The sequence below is a fragment of the Capricornis sumatraensis genome, chromosome 18 (assembly GCF_032405125.1).
Source record: "Capricornis sumatraensis isolate serow.1 chromosome 18, serow.2, whole genome shotgun sequence".
NCBI classification, from domain to species: Eukaryota; Metazoa; Chordata; class Mammalia; order Artiodactyla; family Bovidae; genus Capricornis; species Capricornis sumatraensis.
In genome coordinates, this window is record NC_091086.1 from 23,681,006 (window position 1) to 23,703,067 (window position 22,062).

The 22,062-nt window shown below is 36.2% G+C and overlaps 1 protein-coding gene across 1 annotated transcript in view; it reads right to left on the reverse strand.

The window, feature by feature from the left end:
* Positions 1 to 22,062, reverse strand: part of IPO11 (importin 11) — a 165,117-nt gene that overhangs the window by 55,787 nt on the left and 87,268 nt on the right. Inside the window, exons 24-26 of the mRNA XM_068990382.1 lie at positions 11,062 to 11,157; positions 10,246 to 10,359; positions 1,883 to 2,004 (exon numbers count right to left, since the gene is read on the reverse strand). Of these exons, the coding sequence (XP_068846483.1) occupies positions 1,883 to 2,004; positions 10,246 to 10,359; positions 11,062 to 11,157 (332 nt within the window). The remainder of the gene's footprint in view (positions 1 to 1,882; positions 2,005 to 10,245; positions 10,360 to 11,061; positions 11,158 to 22,062) is intronic.

Sequence of the window (22,062 nt, forward strand, 5' to 3'; positions counted from 1 at the left end):
TGGTAAATCTCTAGTCACTGTTTTTCTACTAAAAAGAAGGGAAAGACCAGTAAGTTAAAATGTTGGTAGCTTCAATTTGGCTTCCAAAAATAAGTAAGATGCCACTCAGTTTCACAGAGAGGAAATAATGTTGCCCTTGTGTACATCCACCTAGGAGCTAAAAGAGCAAGCTCTGGCATCAATTGCCCAAGCTCAAAATCTTCCTTTTGACATGCCACTTATCAGACCCTAAGCAAGTTATTTAACATTTTTAAGTTATTTCTTTGCTCTATAAAAACAAAACAATTATGTCTCTAACTCAGGACTGTTTAAAAATTAAATGAGACATAAATGTAAAGTACTTAGTGAAACATAAGGCAAATGGTAATGAAAGCATATAAGGTGGGGGTCCCTAGAGAAACAGAATGAGGCATGGCTTTGTCGACAAAACAGAAGGCATTTTTGGCCTATGCCATTTTGTAATCTAAGCCTGGCTACAATGCTTAACACTGAGAAGAATTTAATAATAACGATTTTAAGGGAACAAAAGAACAAACTGCTTTCAAGCAAGAGAAGTAGCAAACTTAACAATAGCAAAACATAATAGCAAACATAACAAATCAGCTGTAAAAACTCACAGGTCTGTTTCAACAGTAAAGAACAGTATGAAGCACTTTCCTGAGCAGTTTTGCAGAATTTAAACTTCCCAGGCATTCAATCTCCTGACCAACTGGAAACTAAGAGATGATGATGTTCATCTTTTCTGACCCTCGTGACTTCAATCAACCAAAGCTTGGACTCTGTGAGACTATCCATGCCCCTTCATAATTATGCATGTGCCGGTAGCTTAAAGCTTCCCAAAAGTTGCTGTTCATGGAGACACTGCACTGGGGAAGATCCCTGGTATTCTCCTTACTTGTTGCAAGTGCTAAATCTTTCATTCTCCCAGTCTTTGACTTGGCTGTATCTTTTGGCTAGACACTCAACAAGAGGTAAACCCAGTTTTCGGGTAACAGTAAGGGCCCAAAAATTATTATCTATTTTTATAATAACATATAATAGCATATAATATTATTATGATGTGAAGACTAAATAATCACCTGTGTTCTTAATCCAAACTACTATACCAGAAATAATAATAAATTTTTAAAAATAATTTCTAAACCTAACTGCATTTATTTCACTAATTTATCACTAGGATATAGGTGCTGTAAAAATTCTCTAAGACAAAAAAATCTAATATATTATTCTTCTCATAAAACACAATGTCTTAAGGCCTGTTTTTATACTTCTAAAATTAAAAATACCCCAAAAAGAAATATAATGCCAAACAAAAACAGGGATAAAGGCCAAAAAAAAAAAAAAAACTCTTCGTTAAATGCCCAAATCAAAGCATTTTGTATTTGCTTTATGGAAATGAAAATTTTAATAAAGTTTGTAAAATATAATATAATGACTTCATCTATGTAAGGAGAAAAAAATAACTTGTAAGTTTCTTTAGAGATAATCCAAAATTAACAATTATGTAACAAACTATTGAATTACTAGGAGGATAATACACTTTATGAAGTGTTACTGACATTGAAATATTATTTATTTAATATATTTATATAAAACAAGGACCTAAAATTAAATCTAATAAAATCTGATTATTTTTTAAAATGGGAATTCAGACAAAAATGAAATAAATTGGTAAAATGAACACCAAAAAATTAAACTGCAATGCCCACAATTCCCACCTTTTTAGATCCAGATCAACACTTGGTTGGTTATCAACTAAAAAAATTGGCATACATATGCATAAAACAGCACTGCCCAGCAATACACAGCAATACCAATAGCTAAAACAGTGCTAATACTTTGATGCTTTAACAAAACAAATATCAAGTAAACATTTCCTCACCTGTTATCAGATGGCAGAAGAGAAAGCAAAGCCAAAGCTGAAAGTTTTCTTCTTTCAGGCTGGGTAATATTGTCCATGCGATCAACCCACATTTCAATCATATTTCCCAAAAGCTGGTCCATCTGAAAAAAAGACCAGGAGGCATCTCAAAATATTTGAAATGCTCTTTACTTATAAGTACTGTTAAAGGCAAAAACCTCATAAAAAAGGTTAAAGTACAATTCCAACAAACCACAGAACTGGAATACAAGAATGTGGGGCAAGCTGTGAGCTGGGAAAAAAAATGAGCAAAATCAGAAATGGAATCTAATTAATCTTGAGAGCCAATTAATTGAGTGCCAAATAGACTTATTCAACTCATCTAGGCTAAGGGTCCACTTGTTTGGACAAATGCTAGTCTAGACGCTGCCATGAAAGTATTCTGCAGATATGATTACATTTGCAATGAGCTGACATTAAGCAGATTACCCTAGATAATGTGAGTACAGTGTCATTCAATCAGATGAAAGCCTTAAGAAAAAACTAATGTTTCCTATAAATAGAAGAAATCCTGTCTCAGGAATGTATCACAGAAATCCTGCCCAAGTTTTTATTTTCAGCCTGCCCTACAAAATTAGAAATTGCTAGTCCCTGAAATCAATCATATGAGCCAATTCCTTCAATATCCATGTGCACAACTGTATGTGTGTATATCTCTCAATCTCTCTACATACACACAGAACTGGCTCTGTTTCTCTGAAGAACCCTAACTAATGCATAGGTAGAATCTATATAATAAAATACAACCGAGTATACTCATCATGTAGACTAGAAGTGGGTCTCAGGTTTGCTTATAAACATTTGTACACTTCTCACACCTTTTAAAAAGTGCATTTAACAGCAAAATCTGTACTTCAGAGATTTTAGTAACATAAGATCAACCTTGAGTACCCATACTTTCCTACTTCTGTGCTTCTACATTTTTCCAAGAAATGCTTCAATACATTTTTTCCAACACAGTTTAAAAGATAATAGTCAAGTGAACACTTATTGGTTCAAGACAACCATTTATACTTGAGCTCCCCAAATGGTGTGCTGTGTCCTAAGATGCCACAGTGAACTCACAAAGTATTTAAAATTATTCAGAGAAACACAGTGACATCTGTCGATTACTGCAAGAACTACTAGTTCAATATAGTTCCCAGTTTTAACATTACATTCCCTTTGATGACTATCTTTGCACAGTACTACCAAAAAGTCAGGGTTGAACAGAAGATGAAAGTGGAGGTGTCCAACCTGAAACTAAGGTTAAGAATCTTGGTGGTGCCCAGTGGCCATTCATATTCCACTAATCAGTAATTGCGGCTATTTAAGAATGAAATAAAGATGTTATTCTTCAGATTTTTGTGTATAATTTTCAATAGATACAAAGTTATAAGGACATGAATACAAATTAAGTTGTTCAGATTGCGTAATCAAAAGAACAGTTAGATATTTACTCTAGAGGCACTGTGAAAATGTTACTAACACATTAAGGGCACCATGAAGCAATACAGTCTAGCAACTGCTGATTTATACCATGTGTCTTCAATGTTCACTTAATTTGGAAACGAATGGCGCAGATGCTTTACAGATTTACTGCAATTAATATCAAGTAAGCAAGATTTTAAAAACAAAGCATAACCATACAAAAGAAAGTAAAGTTACTAAAATCTAGTATCTACAGCTAAAGCTAGAGTAACATGTGGTTGAAATGAAGATGTAATCAGCAGAGACAGGCATCTCTATGGTCTAATATTATTTATAACTTACATTTATTTGCTCTATTATAAAAGTAACAACAGCACATAATAAAAATAGAAATAAGACAACTGTAACAAATGTTGATGACTAGTTATAGTGAATCATGAGGCAAACAAATTCTGCAGTATTTCAGAGAACTATTAATTTTTAAAATTAAAGTATTTCTTAAGCAGCATAATAAAAAGATGATGAGATTTCTCTACCTTGAGAACAAACGCCAGAATCTACCCTGGCAGGTCATGCTAAAGATACCACAATTAAATAAATACCCATTGTAGAAAGAAAAAATTTTATTTCTGACTGGTTCTATCGCTTTTATAACTTTAAAGAATATGACTTATGCTTTCTGTAAGAATTAAGTAGTTTTGTATAATTATATTCCCTGTAGGAACAGAATAAAATGTTTATGCAAATAGCGATCTTCTTTAAATGTTGTCTTCTTAATCTAACCTTCATAGCAGCTGCTATTCAAGCAATAAAATGTCATTTTTACATAAGATTTCATGAAAAATCATTCATCTTGTAGAAATAAAAAAGTAACTTCAATCTCTCCAGTATCAGAAAGATATGTGCTATTTCAAGTCAAACAGTTAAGACAGATTAAGGGGAAAATAATCTAACTGGCAGGTCTTGAACAAAGTCATCTCCTTAAGATGAAAAATTTGTAGAATTGAAGTATGTTATCAGAATATTTCACTCCTCCCCCCAAATTTACAAAGTCTAAATTATAGGGCATTGCCAGAAAGAGTAAGATGATAATGTTTCTAGAAAACAAAGAAATACTCAAGGTATAGTTCAGTCTTAGTTTTGTAGAAAGAAAAACAGATATTATTCCAATAATTCAGCTACAAACAACTTACTGAGTCTTTAAAAATAAGTTATTTACCCTAGAATCATACTGACATTGTGAAAACAATTTTAGTTCAGCATTGAACATTTGCTCACTCTCTCTGAAATTCCACTAAAATGAGAGTAAATAAATATAAAAAGCAAACAAATAACCCCACAGGGTCTATAAAAGAGAAGAAACTACAGTTGGTAAAGATGGCAACAACTTCTTAGAAGATGGCAAGTGGATGAAAGAGTGCTTAGTAAGTGACTTAGCAGAACAAAAAAGCCTGGAAAAAAACTGCTTGCCAGGGGAAAAACAGTCTAATGCAAACAGACTTGTTTCTCAGAATCTTGCAATTATCAAGCCACAAAGAAGACAGAGGCATAGAGCTCAAAAACAGGAAAACTAGCTGAGAATCTGTATAAGGAACAATTAGAAACTTCCAGATAACCATCCCCACTCCTATGGGAGTACAAAGATTCAGTATCTGCAAAAACAAACTCTGAGAAGTTCCAACTCAAGGCATCAAGAACAGGGGAAGACAAGGTGAGAAACAAATTAAAATTAGATGATCTAAATGAAAATCAAGATGTTGAGTGGTGAAAAACCATAATCCCCAAAGCCCTTCCCCCCATCCTGAATTCCACAAGTGTTTACAAGAAGAAAGATGCTATCCCTTGGAAGAAAAAGGAAGTCTAAAGAGAAAAAGGGCCTACAAATACTGCCTACAAATACTGTCATTTTCTAGCAAATTTCCCTACAGCAAAAGCACCATTCTTCAATACTCTAGGCTCTAAACTGAATTAGGTTTTCGTCTAAAAAGTATTCTTCATTCAAGACAGAAAATGACTGAAAGACTTTGATTAGCAAATGCTTAGAGGTGGACTAAGCAGGTGCACTGTTATAACAGTGACTTTTACAATGAACCCAACTTCTTACCTAAAAATATAAAATCATTCAAAATTAACTTGGTTTTCTCTACTAACTGACAAATGTTTTCAAATGTTTAGAAGAGATAAACCCTTCTGCAACATCTTTGCTTGTTCAAAGCTATCTGGATTTACTGGAACTCATTTTCCTCAGTTCAGTTCAATTCAGTCGCTCAGTCATGTCTGACTCTTTGCGACCCCATGAATTGCAGCACACCAGGCCTCCCTGTCCATCACAAACTCCCAGAGTTCACCCAAACTCATGTCCATCGAGTTGGTGATGCCATCCAGCCATCTCATCCTCTGTTTTCCCCTTCTCTTCTTGGCCCCAATCCCTCCCAGCATCAGAGTCTTTGCCAATGAGTCAACTCTTCACATAAGGTGGCTAAAGTATTGGAATTTCAGCTTTAGCATCAGTCATAGTCCTATTTAATTCTATGTCCTTTAAAACTGTGCTCACAGTCAACAGTAATATTTCAACTACAGTAATGTTTCATTCTCTAACATGATGGCTTGACAATTTTTGGCCAATTCTTTGTGAAAACACTTTTTCTTCACATTGAGAAGTGAAAAAAATAAATGTCCCATGAAAAGCCAGTGTTCTTACTACAGTGAGAGAAATAAGTCTGACCCTATAATATCTCTCTCCAATCCTTCATACTGTCAACAGGCTGAAGCAGCACCAGCACCTGCCACAGGTCATCATTTCTATTTTGCCAGGAACAAGGCAAGGATGCCAAAATTTACCAGTTCTATTCAACACAGTATTGGAAGTTCTAGCCAGAACAAACAGACAAGCAAAAGAAATAAACAGCATCAAAACTGGAAAGGAAGAAGCAAAATTATTACGGTCTGTGGATGATATGTTCTTATATATAGAAAGACCCAAAGATGCCACCAAAAAAACTGTGAGAATATATAAATTCAGCAAAGTAGCAAAATACAAAGTCAACAAACAAAAGTCAGTTGCATTTCTATACATGAGCAATGACCAATCTAACAAAGAAAGTACAAAAACAATTCCATTTATATTACCACCAAAAAGAATAAAACACTTAGGAGTTAACTTAACCAAGGAGGTGAAAGACATATAACAAAAAATACTAAACATTTCCTATTAAGAAATTAACAAATAAAAACATATCCCACATTCATAGATTGTAAGACAATATTAAGAAATGTCAATACATCTACTGAATCATAGAAAAAGCAAGAGAATTCCAGAAAAACATCTGCTTCATTGACTAAGCTATAGCCTTTGACTGTGTAGATCACAACAAACTGTGGAAAACTCTGAAAGAGATGGGAATACCAGACCACCTTACATGCCTCCTGAGAAACCCATATGCAAGTTAAGAAGCAACAGGTAGGCCAGACATGGAACAATGGACTGGTTCAAAATTGGGAAAGGAGTGCATTGAGGCTGTATATTGTCACCCTGCTTATTTAACTTATATGCAGAGTACATCATGAGAAATGTTGGGCTGGATGAAGCTCAAGCTGGAATCAAGATTGCAAGGAGAAATATCAATAACCTCAGATATGCAGATGACACCACACCTATGGCAGAAAGCAAAGAAGAATTAAAAAGCCTCTTGATGAAGGTGAAAGAGGAGAGTGAAAAAGCTGGCTTAAAACTCGACACTCAAAAAACAAAGATCATGGCATCCCGTCCCATCACTTCATGGCAAATAGATGGGGAAACAATGGAAACAGTGACAGACTTTATTTTCTTGGGCTCCAAAATTACTGTGGATGGTGACTGCAGCCATGAAATAAAAAGATGCTTGCTCCTTAGAAAAAAGCTCCAACAAACCTAAATAGCATATTAAAAAGCAGAGACATTACTTTGTCAACAAAAGTCTGTCTAGTCGAAGCTATGGTTTTCCCAATAGTCATGTATGGATGTGAGAGTTGGATCATAAAGAAAGCTGAGCACTGAAGAATTGATACTTTTGAACTGTGGTGTTGGAGAAGACTCTTGAGAGTTCCCTGGACTGCAAGGACATCAAATTAGTCAATCCTAAAGGAAATCAGTCCTGAATATTCACTGAAAGGACGGATGTTGAAGTTGAAGCTCAAATACACTGGCCACCTGATGCAAAGAGCCGACTCACTGGAAAAGACCCTGATGCTGGGAACGATTGAAAGTAGGAGGAGAAGGGGGCATCAGAGGACAAGATGGTTGGATGGCATCACTGACTCAAAGGACACGAGTTTGATCAAACTCCAGGAGACAGTGAAGGACAGGGAAGCCTGGCGTGCTGCAGTCCATCGGGTCATGAACAGTCAGACATGACTCAGCAACTAAACAACTACCCTCAAAGCAATCTACAGTTTCAATGCAATCTGTATCAAAATCTCAATGATATTTTTTCTTTGTAGAAATAGAAAAGGCCATCCTAAAGTTCATCGAGAATCTCACAGGATCCTGAATAGACAAAATCATCTCCGAAAAGATGTAAAAAGCCACAGGACTCACACTTTTGAATTTTAACATGCATTACAAAGGTTTAGTAATCAAAATTATGTGATAATCATACAAAAGTAGACATACAGATCGAGAGAACAGAATAGAGAGCCCAGAAATAAACCCTTGCATAAATGATTGAAGATCATTCAATGGGGAAAGGACAATCTTTTCAATAAATGGCACTGTAAAAAGTGAATAACCATATGCAAAATAATGAAGCTGGATCCTTATCTCATCCCATATACAAAATTCAACTCAAAATGAGTCAGAGATAAACCACAGGACATACTGTATAGCACAGGGATGTATAGCCATTACCTTATAATAACATTATACACACCACACATACATACACCATAGAATATTACTCAGTCTTAAAAAGAAAGGGAATTCTGACATATTCTACAATACTATGAACATTCAGACCTCTGGAGAAGGAAATGGCAACCCACTCCAGTATTCTTGCCTGGAGAATCCCACGGACAGAGGAGCCTGGTGGGCTACAGTCCATGGGGTGGCAAAGAATCAGACACGACTAAGCATGCACACACCATGAATATTCGGAATATTAGGTTTAAGTGATATGTTAGTCACAAAAAGACAAATATTGTATGATTCCACTTATATGAGGTATTTAGAGTAGTCAAAAATCATGATACTTTTTATAAAGTACCATGGAACTTCCCTGGTGGCTCAGAAGTTAAAGCGTCTGTCTACAATGAGGGAGACCTAGGTTCGAGCCCTGGGTTGGGAAGATCCCCTAGAGACGGAAATGGCAACCCACTCCAGTACTCTTGCCTGGAGAATCCCATGGAGGGAGGAGCCTGGTAGGGTACAGTCCATGGGGTCGCAAAGAGTCGGACACGACTGAGTGACTTCACTTCACTATGGTGTTTCCAGGGGCTACAGGGAGAGGGTAATGAGAAGTTATTGTTTAATGAGTACAGAGGTTCAAGTTTTATAAATCAGAAAGAGTTATGGAGATGGATGGTGGTGAAGATTGTACATACCACTGACCTGCCTACTTGAAAATAGGTAAGATGGTAAATTTCATGCTATGTGTATCTTATCAAGGAAAAAAAACAACTTGGGAAAAAATTTACCAGTAACTTTTCACTTCCCACAGCACACTGGACATAATTCTAACATAGGACTTATAATAACATTCCAAAATGGCCTGTTAAGTACTCTCTCCCTTTAAAAAGCAAGCTTGTCAAACCAAGTGTCTCCAGTATACAGTGGAGAAGTGCCTATTTCAGGATGCACAGGAGGCAGCGGAATGTGGTCACTGAGATGAAGTGAGGTTACTGGGGTGTGCCTATCAAGTCCATCACTCACTAGCTTTGGAGACGTGACCAAGTCACCAGATCTCTCCAAGTCTCAACGTTCTCAGGTGTGAGATAGATATACAAATATTATTACCTCCTTGGGTTGTTGTGAGGATTTTAAAAAATACAAAAAAATTTATAGTTATTGCTAAGATCCCTCAACAGATTTTGTTGAACTCAACTGAATACACTCTTTAAACTTTTAACATTATTCCATCACAGCTAAATTTAATGAAGCTAATGAAAAATCTCTCCTGTCTAACCATCAAAATGAAGTCTAGGTTCTTTAATTAGGTTAGTCTACTTCTGTAAAAACTAACATTCATTTTACAATTTGCACTTCCTTACTCTGGATTTTCATTAAAAGTGGAAATGGTAATATAGCCACAAACCTAAATTTTTCACAAATTGCCCCTCCATTCTAGAGATATCCGTCAAGTACATTCTACCTTCTACATTTTATAAACCTTAACAGACTAATCACTTAAGACATAAAAATCATATTTTACTATAATGTGTGTAGTCTCAAGTAACCAACTCATTGAAGAACCTATTCCAGACTTACTCAGGTGATTGGTTTCAATTTAGTATGCTTTTAATAAACTTCTGCTGAAAAGGTCATTTCCTACAGTAATGATGATAGAAATACTGCATGATATTAAAAATAAGCTCATTAAAGAAATGAAAGAAAGGTAGTACTTGACTGTATGTAAAGTATTCCTGTTTCATTTTATGTATGAGGCAACAAAAACTACCACCATAAACAAATCAAAATTCTATCCTATAGATAAGTAGAATAACATAGTCTATTTTGAGAGAGAACAAAATTTAAGTTTCAAATTGCCACTCACAGGTTCATCTTTCTTCTTTTTCCCAAATTATCATATGGAATAGATTATTAAAGATTTAAAGTAACAAAAATACTTACTTCAAGGTTTTTTTCATAGACTCATTATTTTACCAAAATTTTTCCAAACTTTATTTGGATAAAGATTTTCTTTAAGTACATAGATTCTTACCTCTTGATTAAATTTATGTGCCATCTCATTAAGAAGTGAAGAAAAAAAACTAGTGTTTTGTAGCAGGACTCGACCCATAACTCCGAGATATGTTGACATTACTACAGGATACCTCTGTGCAATTAAAATACAGCACATTTAAAACTGTGTTATGGTACAAGTATAAACAATAATAAACAATCATTGACAAAGTAACAATCAACAGGGCTATGAACTGAACTGATGAAATAATATTCTCCTTTATACTGCTTCTTTAGAATGAACTGCCAATATTGTCGAGTTCTAACTAACTTACTAAATATATATGTCTCACAAGGTAATATATATGTATTATGTACATATTTATATGGCTTATATATGTATATATATAATAAAGAGAGGAACAAAGAAAGACTATTTATCAATGCCATACTTACACATTTATATTACTTTAAAAGCTCCTAACATACATATTTAGAGTCTATTAAAGAGCTTAACTTAGAAGAAAACCAGCATTTTCATATATTACATAGTTTTATGTAACGAAACTAGCACTATTTTTCCCATTCCTATGCTTAACATGTTTGTGTATGAACACACATGCATATGATTGAAAGACATGAGATAGCAAAGGAAATTCATACTTTCCTATGTAGAGACAGAAATAGCAAAGCTGTATCACTACCCTGAAATTGAGGTAATTGACTTCAAAATAAAGAGTAAGTCCTTTTTACATCTAACAATGAATAAGAAGTAATTTTCCAGAGAATAAGTAAAATAAGTAAAATAGCACTCTAAAATCTAGCATTAACATTAGAAGCTTAAGAAAAATCTTACCTCGCCTTCTATAATACCTCTGAAAATACAGGGTAGAATTGGTTGAAACATTTGTGGGCCTAATACTGGGTTCACCTTAAGGGCATTTTCCACAACCTAAAAACCAAATGACACAATGGTTATGCTTAGTAATACAGGTCAATGCTTTATGCAAAACACAGGTAAAACAATATATTAAATACACATACATACAAACATATGAAATATTCATTATCCTGACACTAGACACACTTCTATAAGATAGTCCATTAAAAATTACAATTCAATTTCAAGGATATAATATTTAGACACAGCTATATAGAATTATAATTAATCACATGCTGATAAAACAAGCTTCATGATGTCAATGTACTTCTTATCTTTGCATTTTAAACAAACAACCCTTACAAAATGTTTAATGATGCTTGCTTAATGTTTGGTATTTGTTTAATATTTATGGCCTTATAGAGGCAAAAGGCATTTCAAAAGTATTCTAATAGTGAAAAGCGAAAATTAGTAACAACTATACTCACTATACAAAACGAAGCCTACATTTAAAAATTTTATTTACTTACTTTAATTGGAGGAAAATTACTTCCCAATATTGTGATGGTTTTCACCACACATCAGTATAAATCGGCCAGAGGTAAACAGGTGTCCCCTCCATCCTGAATCCCCCTTGCACCTCCCTCCCCACCCTATCCCTCCAGCTTATCACAGAGCACCTGCTTTGGGTGCCCTGAAGCCTGCACTTTTAATTTATCAGTCAACTGGATGGAAAACAAATGCATATGAACTGTGTATTTATTAAATGAGAAATAATCTTACTGTATTTATAATATAATCATACAGATTATTAACCATGCACACTGATTGTGACATGTGAAAATTTGAAACATAAAGTTCTTTTATATGAGTGAGATGAAGGGGAGGGAAAGTCGCTCAGTCGTGTCCGACTCTTTGCAACCCCATGGACTATAGCCTACCAGGCTTCTCAGTCCATGGGATTTTCCAGGCAAGAGTACTGGAGTGGGTTGCCATTTCCTTCTCCAGGGGATCTTCCTGACCCAGGGATCGAACCCGGGTCTCCCGCATTGTAGGCAGACGCTTTACCCACTGAGCCACCAGGGAAGCCCCCCTGAGTGAAATGGGTTCCTTCTAAAACAAATACAGCACGAAATTCAAACTGGGCTGGGATTTTTGTTTTGGTGGGCAGGGGTGGGGGTGCAGGGAGTGAGGAAGGCAGTGGTCAGAAACCAGTAGTGAGGATGAAGAAGAAAGGCCCACACTTCTGGTCCTACTGCCTGAGGGGTAAGAATGAACACAGACACCATCTGAGAGGGTTGCGGGCAAGTGCCGATCTCAAGGCAGAGGCAGGCTTCCCTGAAGAGCTTCCAGCAATGGTTCTCAGGACTGACTACTGGCATTCCCAGTGGGACAAGTGTTTACTGTGCAGGCATATTCCACGTATCAAAGGGTTTTAAGCATCTCTGATCTCTGCTCATTATGTTCCAATTGCATGCTAGTATATTCAAAAGCAGAGACATTACTTTGCCGACTAAGGTCCGTCTAGTCAAGGCTATGGTTTTTCCTGTGGTCATGTATGGATGTGAGAGTTGGATTGTGAAGAAGGCTGAGCGCCAAAGAATTGATGCGTTTGAACTGTGGTGTTGCAGAAGACTCTGGAGAGTCCCTTGGACTGCAAGGAGATCCAACCAGTCCATTCTGAAGATCAACCCTGGGATTTCTTTGGAAGGAATGATGCTGAAGCTGAAACTCCAGTACTTTGGCCACCTCATGCCAAGAGTTGACTCATTGGAAAAGACTCTGATGCTGGGAGGGATTGGGGGCAGGAGGAGAAGGGGACGACAGAGGATGAGATGGCTGGATGGCATCACAGACTCGATGGACGTGAGTCTGAGTGAACTCGGGGAGTTGGTGATGGACAGGGAGGCCTGGCGTGCTGCGATTCATGGGGTCGTGAAGAGTCGGACATGACTGAGCGACTGAACTCCAATACAGTGACAACCAAATACACCTTGTGCATTTCAAAACATTCTCAAGGTAAACAAATAGTACAATGAATGACAAGATTCTTTTTTTGTCCATGAGACAAAAGGAATGTCCAAAACAAAGTTTAAAAATACAAAAACTTTTACTGTGGGCCAAACACTATGCTATCTACTAAGAGATACAGGAAAAAAAAAAAAGATCTCACAGTTTATGATGAAAAGCCACAGGAAATGATGAGATTCAGAACATAATTAAATCTGACCTTAGTAAGGTTTGTCAAAAAAATCAGACTCAGAATAAAGAGGGGTGAAAGTATAAATAAGCTACCCAGAGGTAGATGCCACTAGAAATTTTATCTATGAATGGAAAGTAAGGCCATCTGCTGACTACCGGACCCACTTTACCTTTCTAAAACTCCACTAAAATTAGAGTAAGAAGATTTTAAAGGGAGGGGGAATAATTTTAAAAGGACAAAAGGAATGAGAGATCAATATTGGAAGGTACAAAAAAGAAATTCAAGAAGTAACTGACTTATCAGATGAGAGAAAGCTGAAACCTAAGGCTGCAATACAGAAAGCCAAGAGCAACTCAATGTGTATCAATTTTATCTTCTCCCTACAAATTCTTCAAGAGATGGGAGTACCAGATCACCTAACCTGCCTCCTGATAAACCTGTATGCAGGTCAAGAAGCAACAGTTACAAATGGACATGGAACAATGGACTGGTTCTAAACTGGGAAAGGAGTACATCGAGGCTGTATACTGTCACCCTGCTTATTTAACTTATATGCAGAGTACATAATGTGAAATGCTGGGCTGGATGAAGGTCAAACTGGAATCAAGATTGCCAGGAGAAATATCAATAACATCAGATATGCAGATGACACCACTCTTATTGCAGAAAGTGAAAAGGAACTAAGGAGCCTTTTGAGGAGAGTGAAAAAGCTGGCTTAAAACTCTACACTCAAAAAACGTAGATCATACCATCCCGTCCCATCACTTCATGGCAAATAGATGAGGAAACAACATAAACAGTGACAGACTTTATTTTCTTGGGCTCCAAAATCTCTGTAGATGGTGAGTGCAGTCATGAAATTAAAAAAAAAAAAAAACAACAACGCTTGCTCCTAGGAAGAAAAGCTACAACAAACCTAGAGAGCATATTAAAAGGCAGAGACATTACTTTGCCGACAAAGGTCCATCTAGTCAAAGCCATGGTTTTTCCAGTAGTCATGTATGGATGTGAGAAAGGAAAAGGGAAGTGAAGTCGCTCAGTTGTGTCCGACTCCTTGAGACCGCGTGGACTGTAGCCTACCAGGCTCCTCCACCCATGAGATTCTCCAGGCAATAATACTGGAGTGAGTTGCCATTTCCTCCTCTAGGGGAATCTTCCCGACCCAGAGATCGAAACTGTGTCTCCCATATTGCAGTCAGATGCTTTACCCTCTGAGCCATCAGGGAAGCCATTGAGGATGTGAGAGATGGACCATAAAGAAAGCTGAGCACCAAAGAATTGATGCTTTTGAACTGCAGTACTAGAAAAGATTCTTGAGAGTCCCTTGGACAGCAAAAGGATTAAACCAGTCCATCCTAAAGGAAATCAGTTCTGAATATTCATTGGATGCTAAAGCCGAAGCATCAATACTTTGGCCACCTGATGCGCAGAACTGATTCACTAGAAAAGACCCTGCTGCTGGGAAAGATTGAAGGCAGGAGGAAAAGGGGACAACAGAGGATGAGATGGTTGGATGGCATCACTGACTCAATGGACATGAGTTTAAGCAAGCTCCAGGAGTTGGTGATGGACAGGGTAAACTGGAGTGCTTCAGTCCATGGGGTTGCAAAGAGCCGAATACGACTGAGTGACTGAGCTGAACTGAACTGAATTACCTCTTCTCATCAAAAACCACAGGAATTAGCAGAGCCATAAATCTCTGGAAAGGAGGGTAAAGGAAAAGCTAAAAATAAGACTGGTTGGAAGTCTACTTAAGAAAAAAATTGCCAGATATTCCCAAGTCTGCATATTTGGGCAACTGACCAATGGGGACTCCCCACCCCAGGAGAAGACAACTTATTTTCTTTAAAGGGTCTAAAAGAGAGACATTTTAGACTAAATGGGCCCAGCAGTGCCTGGTACTATTAATTGAAATAAACTTACATCAAGGCACATCCTTGTAAAATTTCAGAACACCAAGAACAATAAAAAGAAGCTACAAGTTGGGGAGGGGAAACAGGCAGAGGGAGTCAGCCCGACTCTGAAAGAGAATTCTTCAAGAAAACTGAAGTACAGTAATAAGACCCCTATGGGTCAATCTGTCTGAATATGTGCAACAGAGAAGTTGTAGACAATTTAGAGCACTTAAAAAAATTACACGGAAAAATTTATTAGCTCCAAACATTATAGAAGTTTGTGCAGAAAAGGAAAAGTAACCACATGCTAAAAATTAAGACTTTTAATATATAAATTCATTGAAATGTACCATTCAATACAATCCAGCTCTCTGCCATTAGGCATTTTCTTTATACACAGAGGTAAAGTTACTGTTGTGTAAAGGATTCACTTATTTCAGAACTAAAATGGAGGAGTCTTTGCAATCAAACAGGTTAGGAACCATAGAAACTATGAGATCCTTTCTGAAGAATTATACAGGAAAATGCCATTATCAGACTTGGAGGCAAGCACTGTGGATCAGAATTAAGAGAAAATTCAGAAAGTATAACTGATCAGATATAGAAAAGAATTTGAACAGCTGATCAAAGGTGAAGAAGTCTGGGAATACTCATTTTCACATATGGTCAATGGGTACAATTGTGATGCCATTAATAATAGTGAAGCTTTGTTTTAGACACAGTGAACCTGAGATAATTTTTCCTGTGGGAAAATCCACATGGGAATGGTCTTATATTATTTTCACACTCATGACACTCCATAGGGTCCACTTTTCAGGGAAGTTACTGCAGCTGTGACTGAAAAATCATAGAGTTCAAATTATGACTATTAACAAAGTGAAAAAAGAAGGTTCTTGCATAATGATCAAAATCCTATCTTTCGCTTCTAAACAAGATTTTTGAAAAACGCATCTAGTGGTTTCAGTGGTAATAAACAACTCTGCATATTTTAAGCAAAATGCATGTGTACCTAGATGGCCAAACATCTCCAAGAGGAAATAATACTAAAGACAACTACAATAATAAATAACAGGTAGTTTTATTAAAAGATAATTTATAGATATTAAGAGAATTAAAACGTAACTTACTCCTCTTGGAGGGTGGGGGGCAGAATCATTATGTCCTCAGAGATTTTAACATGTTCGACGTGTTTTAATGCACTTATTTTAGTTTCCATGTTCAAACTGTACCCTTACTAGCTCCCACTGGAGCTCCTTCAAGTTGACTCTTGCACTCTTTAGACAGAATCCCATCTTCTCTTCCTTCTGGCACAAGGAGACCTTTCCGGTTTATCTTGTGTCCCTCCCACCTGAGCTCTGGAGTCAACCAGCAGCAGGATACAGTATTGACAGGCTGCAGTATTTAATCTATGTTCTGAGGTGCTTATTGTCACTGAACTGACACTGGTTCTAGGTCTTGGCTTACACGAATTAGGAAATCTATATTTCTCTTCCTGAGAAGCATATACCAATAATTCACCAAATCCAATTTAAGATTATAGCACTTTACGTTGTTGTTCGGCCGCTAAGTCGTGTCTGACTCTTTGCGACCCCAAGGACTGCAGCATGCCAGACTTCCCTGTCCTTCACTATCATCCTGAATTTGCTTGAAGTCATGTCCATTGAGTTGGTGATGTCATCCAACCATCTCATCTTCTGTCACCTGCTTCTCCAACTGCCCTCAATCTTTCCTAGCATCATTGGCTTTTCCAAGTTGGCTCTGCATCAGATGGCCAAAACATTGGCACTTCAGCTTCAGTATCAGTCTTTTCAGTGAATATTCAGGGTTGATTTCCTTTAGGATTGACTGGTTTGATCTCCTTGCTATCAAGGAACTCTCAAGAGTCTTCTCCAGGATCACAGTTTAAGCATCAATTCTTCGGCACTCAGCCTTCTTTATGGTCCAACTCTCACATCCATACATGCCTAGTGGAAAAACTACAGCTTTGACTATATGGACCTTTATCGGCAAAGTGACGTCTCAGCTTTTTAATACACTGTCTTGGGTTGGGAAGATCCCCTGGAAGAGGGCATGGCAACCCACTCCAGTATTCTTGCCTGGAAAATCCTCATGGACAGAGGAGCCTGGCAGGCCATGGGGTCTCAAAGAATCGGACATGACTGAGTGAGTAAGCACAGCACACCACAGATTTGGCATAGCTTTTCTTCCAAGGAGTAAGTGTCTTTTAATTTCATGGCTGCAGTCACCATCCACAGCATTTTATGTAACTTCTTTGATTTTATCATTCCATCGTTCTTCCCTTGTATTGAAAAATATCACATTCAAATAACCTTATCTGCTTCTTACTGCTATGTACAAAATATCCACATATGGGTTTCAAAATAACAATACCAATATTACTGATAACGATAACAATACTGAAAGCAATTTACAATTTCCTCATGTTTCTTTCTGTTTTAACGTTATATCTCACCAGAAACATACATATAAAATACTGTGTATTAAAGTTACTTGAAATATTCTCAGATGACTTATGCCACTAACACAGTAATAGTTAGATTCAAATACTTCCTTTTTTAAAAATCTTTAGAACTGCTTTTACTTTTATTTTAAGTCATGTAAAACGTCTCTATGACTCCAACCCCTAAAGTACAAAATGTACTTTCTGAAAGACTTGGCTTGCATTCTCAGTTTGCATTCTCTGCCCCTCTTTCCCCTACTTAACCACTTTCATTAATTTGGTTTATTTTTCCATTGCTATCTATGTGCACTCTTCAAATATAGGAAAACTCTGGACTCTGTTCTTTGCTTATAGTTTCAAATCACTCTGAAACTGTATATAGATGTGGTCTTCATTTCTTTCTAAGGTTGCACAGTATTCCTCTGTGGCTGAATAAGCTGTAGTATCTTCTATCCTATCATCCAATCCCCTATTACTATTTTTATCAGCATTTTGCTATTACATACATAACTTCTGAATTTTAGTTTCAATCCACCTCCTTTCTGATTATACAGTTTAGAAACAGACTATTTTTATAGTTCCTGTGAAAAATGTAGGCTTTTAGTTTGTGCCTTACACTCAAATCATTTTTTGGATTTAGGCTTACACAGCATACAAAGTGATTAAGAGCACAGATTCTGAAGTCAGAAAGCCTATGTTATGTCACAGTTCTAATACTTACTAGCTGTGTGACCCTGGACAAGGTATTTATTTCTTTGTGATGTAATTTCTCATCTGTTAAAATGGGGGAGAGAACCATAGTATCATCATAGGTTTATGTGAGGATTAGAAATGTGTAGTAAACAGTAAATGCTAGTATTAGCTATAGTTATTACAGAATAAATTATATCTTAAAGATATGTGTGCCATCTTAAATAAGGCTTATCACAGTGAATAAAACCAATGCGGCTTACTACTGCTTGATAAGACCATGATAAAAAAGAGAATTTCTAAACTCAAATTGGTGTATACAATAGAGATAAATTTCAAATTTAAAAAAATGTTAATTTAAATTTGTGTATTTTTAGAATATAATTGTATTCATCTAGATAATTTGTTCCAACTCATAGAATACAATAAAGCCTATTTTTGCTCCTAAAGCAGGCATACTTGTCTCTCTATCCAGTTTTCATAACATTATAATTTTCTGCTTCAGAGAACAAAGAAGCTACTTCCAGATACTGTCAGAAGTAGTATTAACAGTGACATTTAGTCAAAAATATATTAAAAAGGTTATATAGCATACTCTACTAAGAAACAGTATCTGAGAGATATTAAAAAATGAAAAAAGAGTTAATATTAAAAACTATTATAATTTTATTGGAACTCTGAGAATAGGAAAATGCCAAAAATTTTGAGCATCATCTCAGCTTTCAAGTGCACCATTATTCTAAAATATTATTTTGTATAAAAAATGCAAATAATTCATGATAATGAGTACATGTCTAGTATTTAACATCCATTTAATAAATAATTAAATTCAGTTTCTGAGATTTCAAATCAAATATGAGGTTTAGCTACAGCAATGCTATATAAAAATAGTCTTACACACAGGTTATTAGACTGCCACTTTTTAATTCAAGAATTTACATACTATTAATGACCCCCTGCTGGCATACTAAGCTGGTTTAAGGTGTAATATATGTTAAATGTTACAAGTATTTCAGTGTTTATTCGGATGGTAACTGATCTGTGCTGAATCATTCAATCAAAATCCATTAGGCACAACTGGGGAACGAATAATGACATCATCTTTCAGTTCAAGGAAAAAGAAACAAATAGATTCCTTTCCAGTGAAACTATAAAGGTAGTGTTGTACATTATATAAACTTGAAATTTTCCATAATAAAAAGTTTTAAAAGATTGTGTTATTCTGTAAAGGAATAATTTAAAACAACTATATTTTAAAGGCCAGCTGACATACATGGCTTTGGAAAAAGAGTAAAGCTCTATCACTGTGTAAATTACCTACTTAAGTCATAAAAAATTTCACTAATATATTATTATAAACAAACATTTATTTATCAGTAAAAGTAATGTTCAAAGGAGGAGTTCCTTAGTGGACTGTTTTCCCCAAAGGGAGATTATATAATTAGATAAAAACAGCCAACACTTATACTGGCTGATTATATGATTGGCAATGTTTTAAGTGGCCTATACATATAAGGTTATGCAATCGTTACCTCAACCCTAGGAAGTAGGTAAAGTTTTTATCCTTATTTGACAGATCAAAAGTGAGGATCAGAGATTAACTTGCTCACCTCACCCGGCTGTGAGGTAGCAGAGACAATATTCTAATTGTAGCAGTTTTGTTTAAGTCATCTGCTAAGTTACCCTACATCAAGAATATAACTTAAATAGTAAGAGAAAATATTCTCCTTAGGACATATCCTAAAAACTTGCCTCATTTTTCAAATAAATTTCACAACCTCATTCTGTATGAAGAACAAGCTGTCTTTCAACAATTACTTTACTAATAATATTGCAGAAAAGCAGGAGGAAAAATCTCTCCATTTAAATTTTTTCTGGTAGGTGTTTAAATGTAAGAAAAATTCTAAGTTTTTCATCACTTAGAATTTATAGATTATAATTTAACACAAGAATTTCAGATAATGGTAGTTACAGATTATTAAAATCATATAGTATAACACCTTTTATAATAAATATGAGAATTTAAGTCCAGAATGTACTCAAGAATGTGTAAGTAGCAGAGCTGGGTAGACAAAACCAAGACACAGGTCAAGGAGAAAATAACATTCCACATGCAGTTATTATTTACTAAACTTAGGCTCATGGAAAAGCTTACAGTCAAGAAGAGAAAGATAAAACACACACTGAAAAATCTACAAAGGCAACACCAAAATGACAAGGCAACTTTCTCTCAAATTTCTATCACTCCCACATTGCCAATCAGTTATTTCTCAAACAGAATTAAGTTCCAAGTTATCAATTCCTTCTATCTCTACTTTCAGAGAAGAAATTATCACTGAGGCAAAAGATGAAGCTGAGATTCTATAAGACAGATGGAAGTTCCTCAACATAATCAGTTTGGTAAGAGCGTAAATGCAGTAAAAATTCACAGAAACATTTTAGCAAACAACAGGACAAATGTTACTTGGCTTGTAAGCTTTAGGGCTAGAATACTTTGAAATTAGTAGAAGTGAGGTTGATAGACACATGGTGGGAAACAGGCCTCAAGTATCTGGGGTCAAGACAAGTCACACACAGATTATTACTCCTTCAGGGACCCACAAGCTTCTCAGGAACAAGGGCCTATACTCCCACCCTTTTATCCCCTACTCTAAAAAAGAAACCAAAGAACCTATGAAATTCAAGCCAAAGAGTTCTGCTGTATTTTCATTCTATATTTACCCACTTCCTAGCTTAAAACACTATGATTTCGGATTTAAGTTTCCATTGTGATATCAAACATAAAACGTCAAATCAGAGAGTGTGCTGAAGAATGTAATGGGTTAGATAAATAATCTTTCTGGGAAAAATCAGAATTAACCAAAGAACATTTTATTTAAAGCCTTTCTGCAAGAAATCCCTCAGAAGTCTACGATGACACTTTAACTGAATCATTCTTAAATATCAACAAGATAGAATTCATTTAACAATGAATACTGAGGGGCCTCCCTGGCGGCTTGGGGGGTGGGGTCAATCTGCCAATTCACGGGAGCCGGGAAGATTTTTGCAGGTATAATTATAATTAGGATAAGCCCTATCCCTGGTGGTCAGAGGGTAAAGAATCTGCCTGCAATGGGGGACACCCAGGTTCGATCCCTGCATCAGGAAGATCCCCTGGAAAGAACTGGCAACCCACTCCAGTATTCTTGCCTGGGAAATTCCATGGACAGAGCAGTCCATGGGGTTGCAAGAGTTAGACATGACTGAGCAAGTAACATACACTTAACCCATTATGACTGGTGCACTTATGAGAAGAGAAGACAGAGATATAAGGAGAAGGTCATGTGACAACCGAGGCAAAGACTGGAGTGACGCGTGTTTAAGCAAATGAAGTCAGAAACTGCTGCTAACTACCAGAAGCTATGAAAAAGGCATGGAACAGATTTTCCTTTAAAGTCCAAAGAGACAGGGTGGCCCTACTGACACCTTGATTTCCAACTTCTAGTTTCTAGAACTCTGTGAGAGAGATGATCACTATAAATACCATAGATTAGTTCCTGTTGTTATAAACCACTCAGATTGAGGTAGTTTGTTATGCTAGCCCGAGGAAACAAATATCATTCTTAATGATATCATCATTTTCTCATCGCTTTACAATTTAACACTTCAGTAATTTGGCATATGAACCTCTCCAATTTACAGATACTAAAGGTTTTAAATAACACCATTATCCCCACCCTCAACAGGTA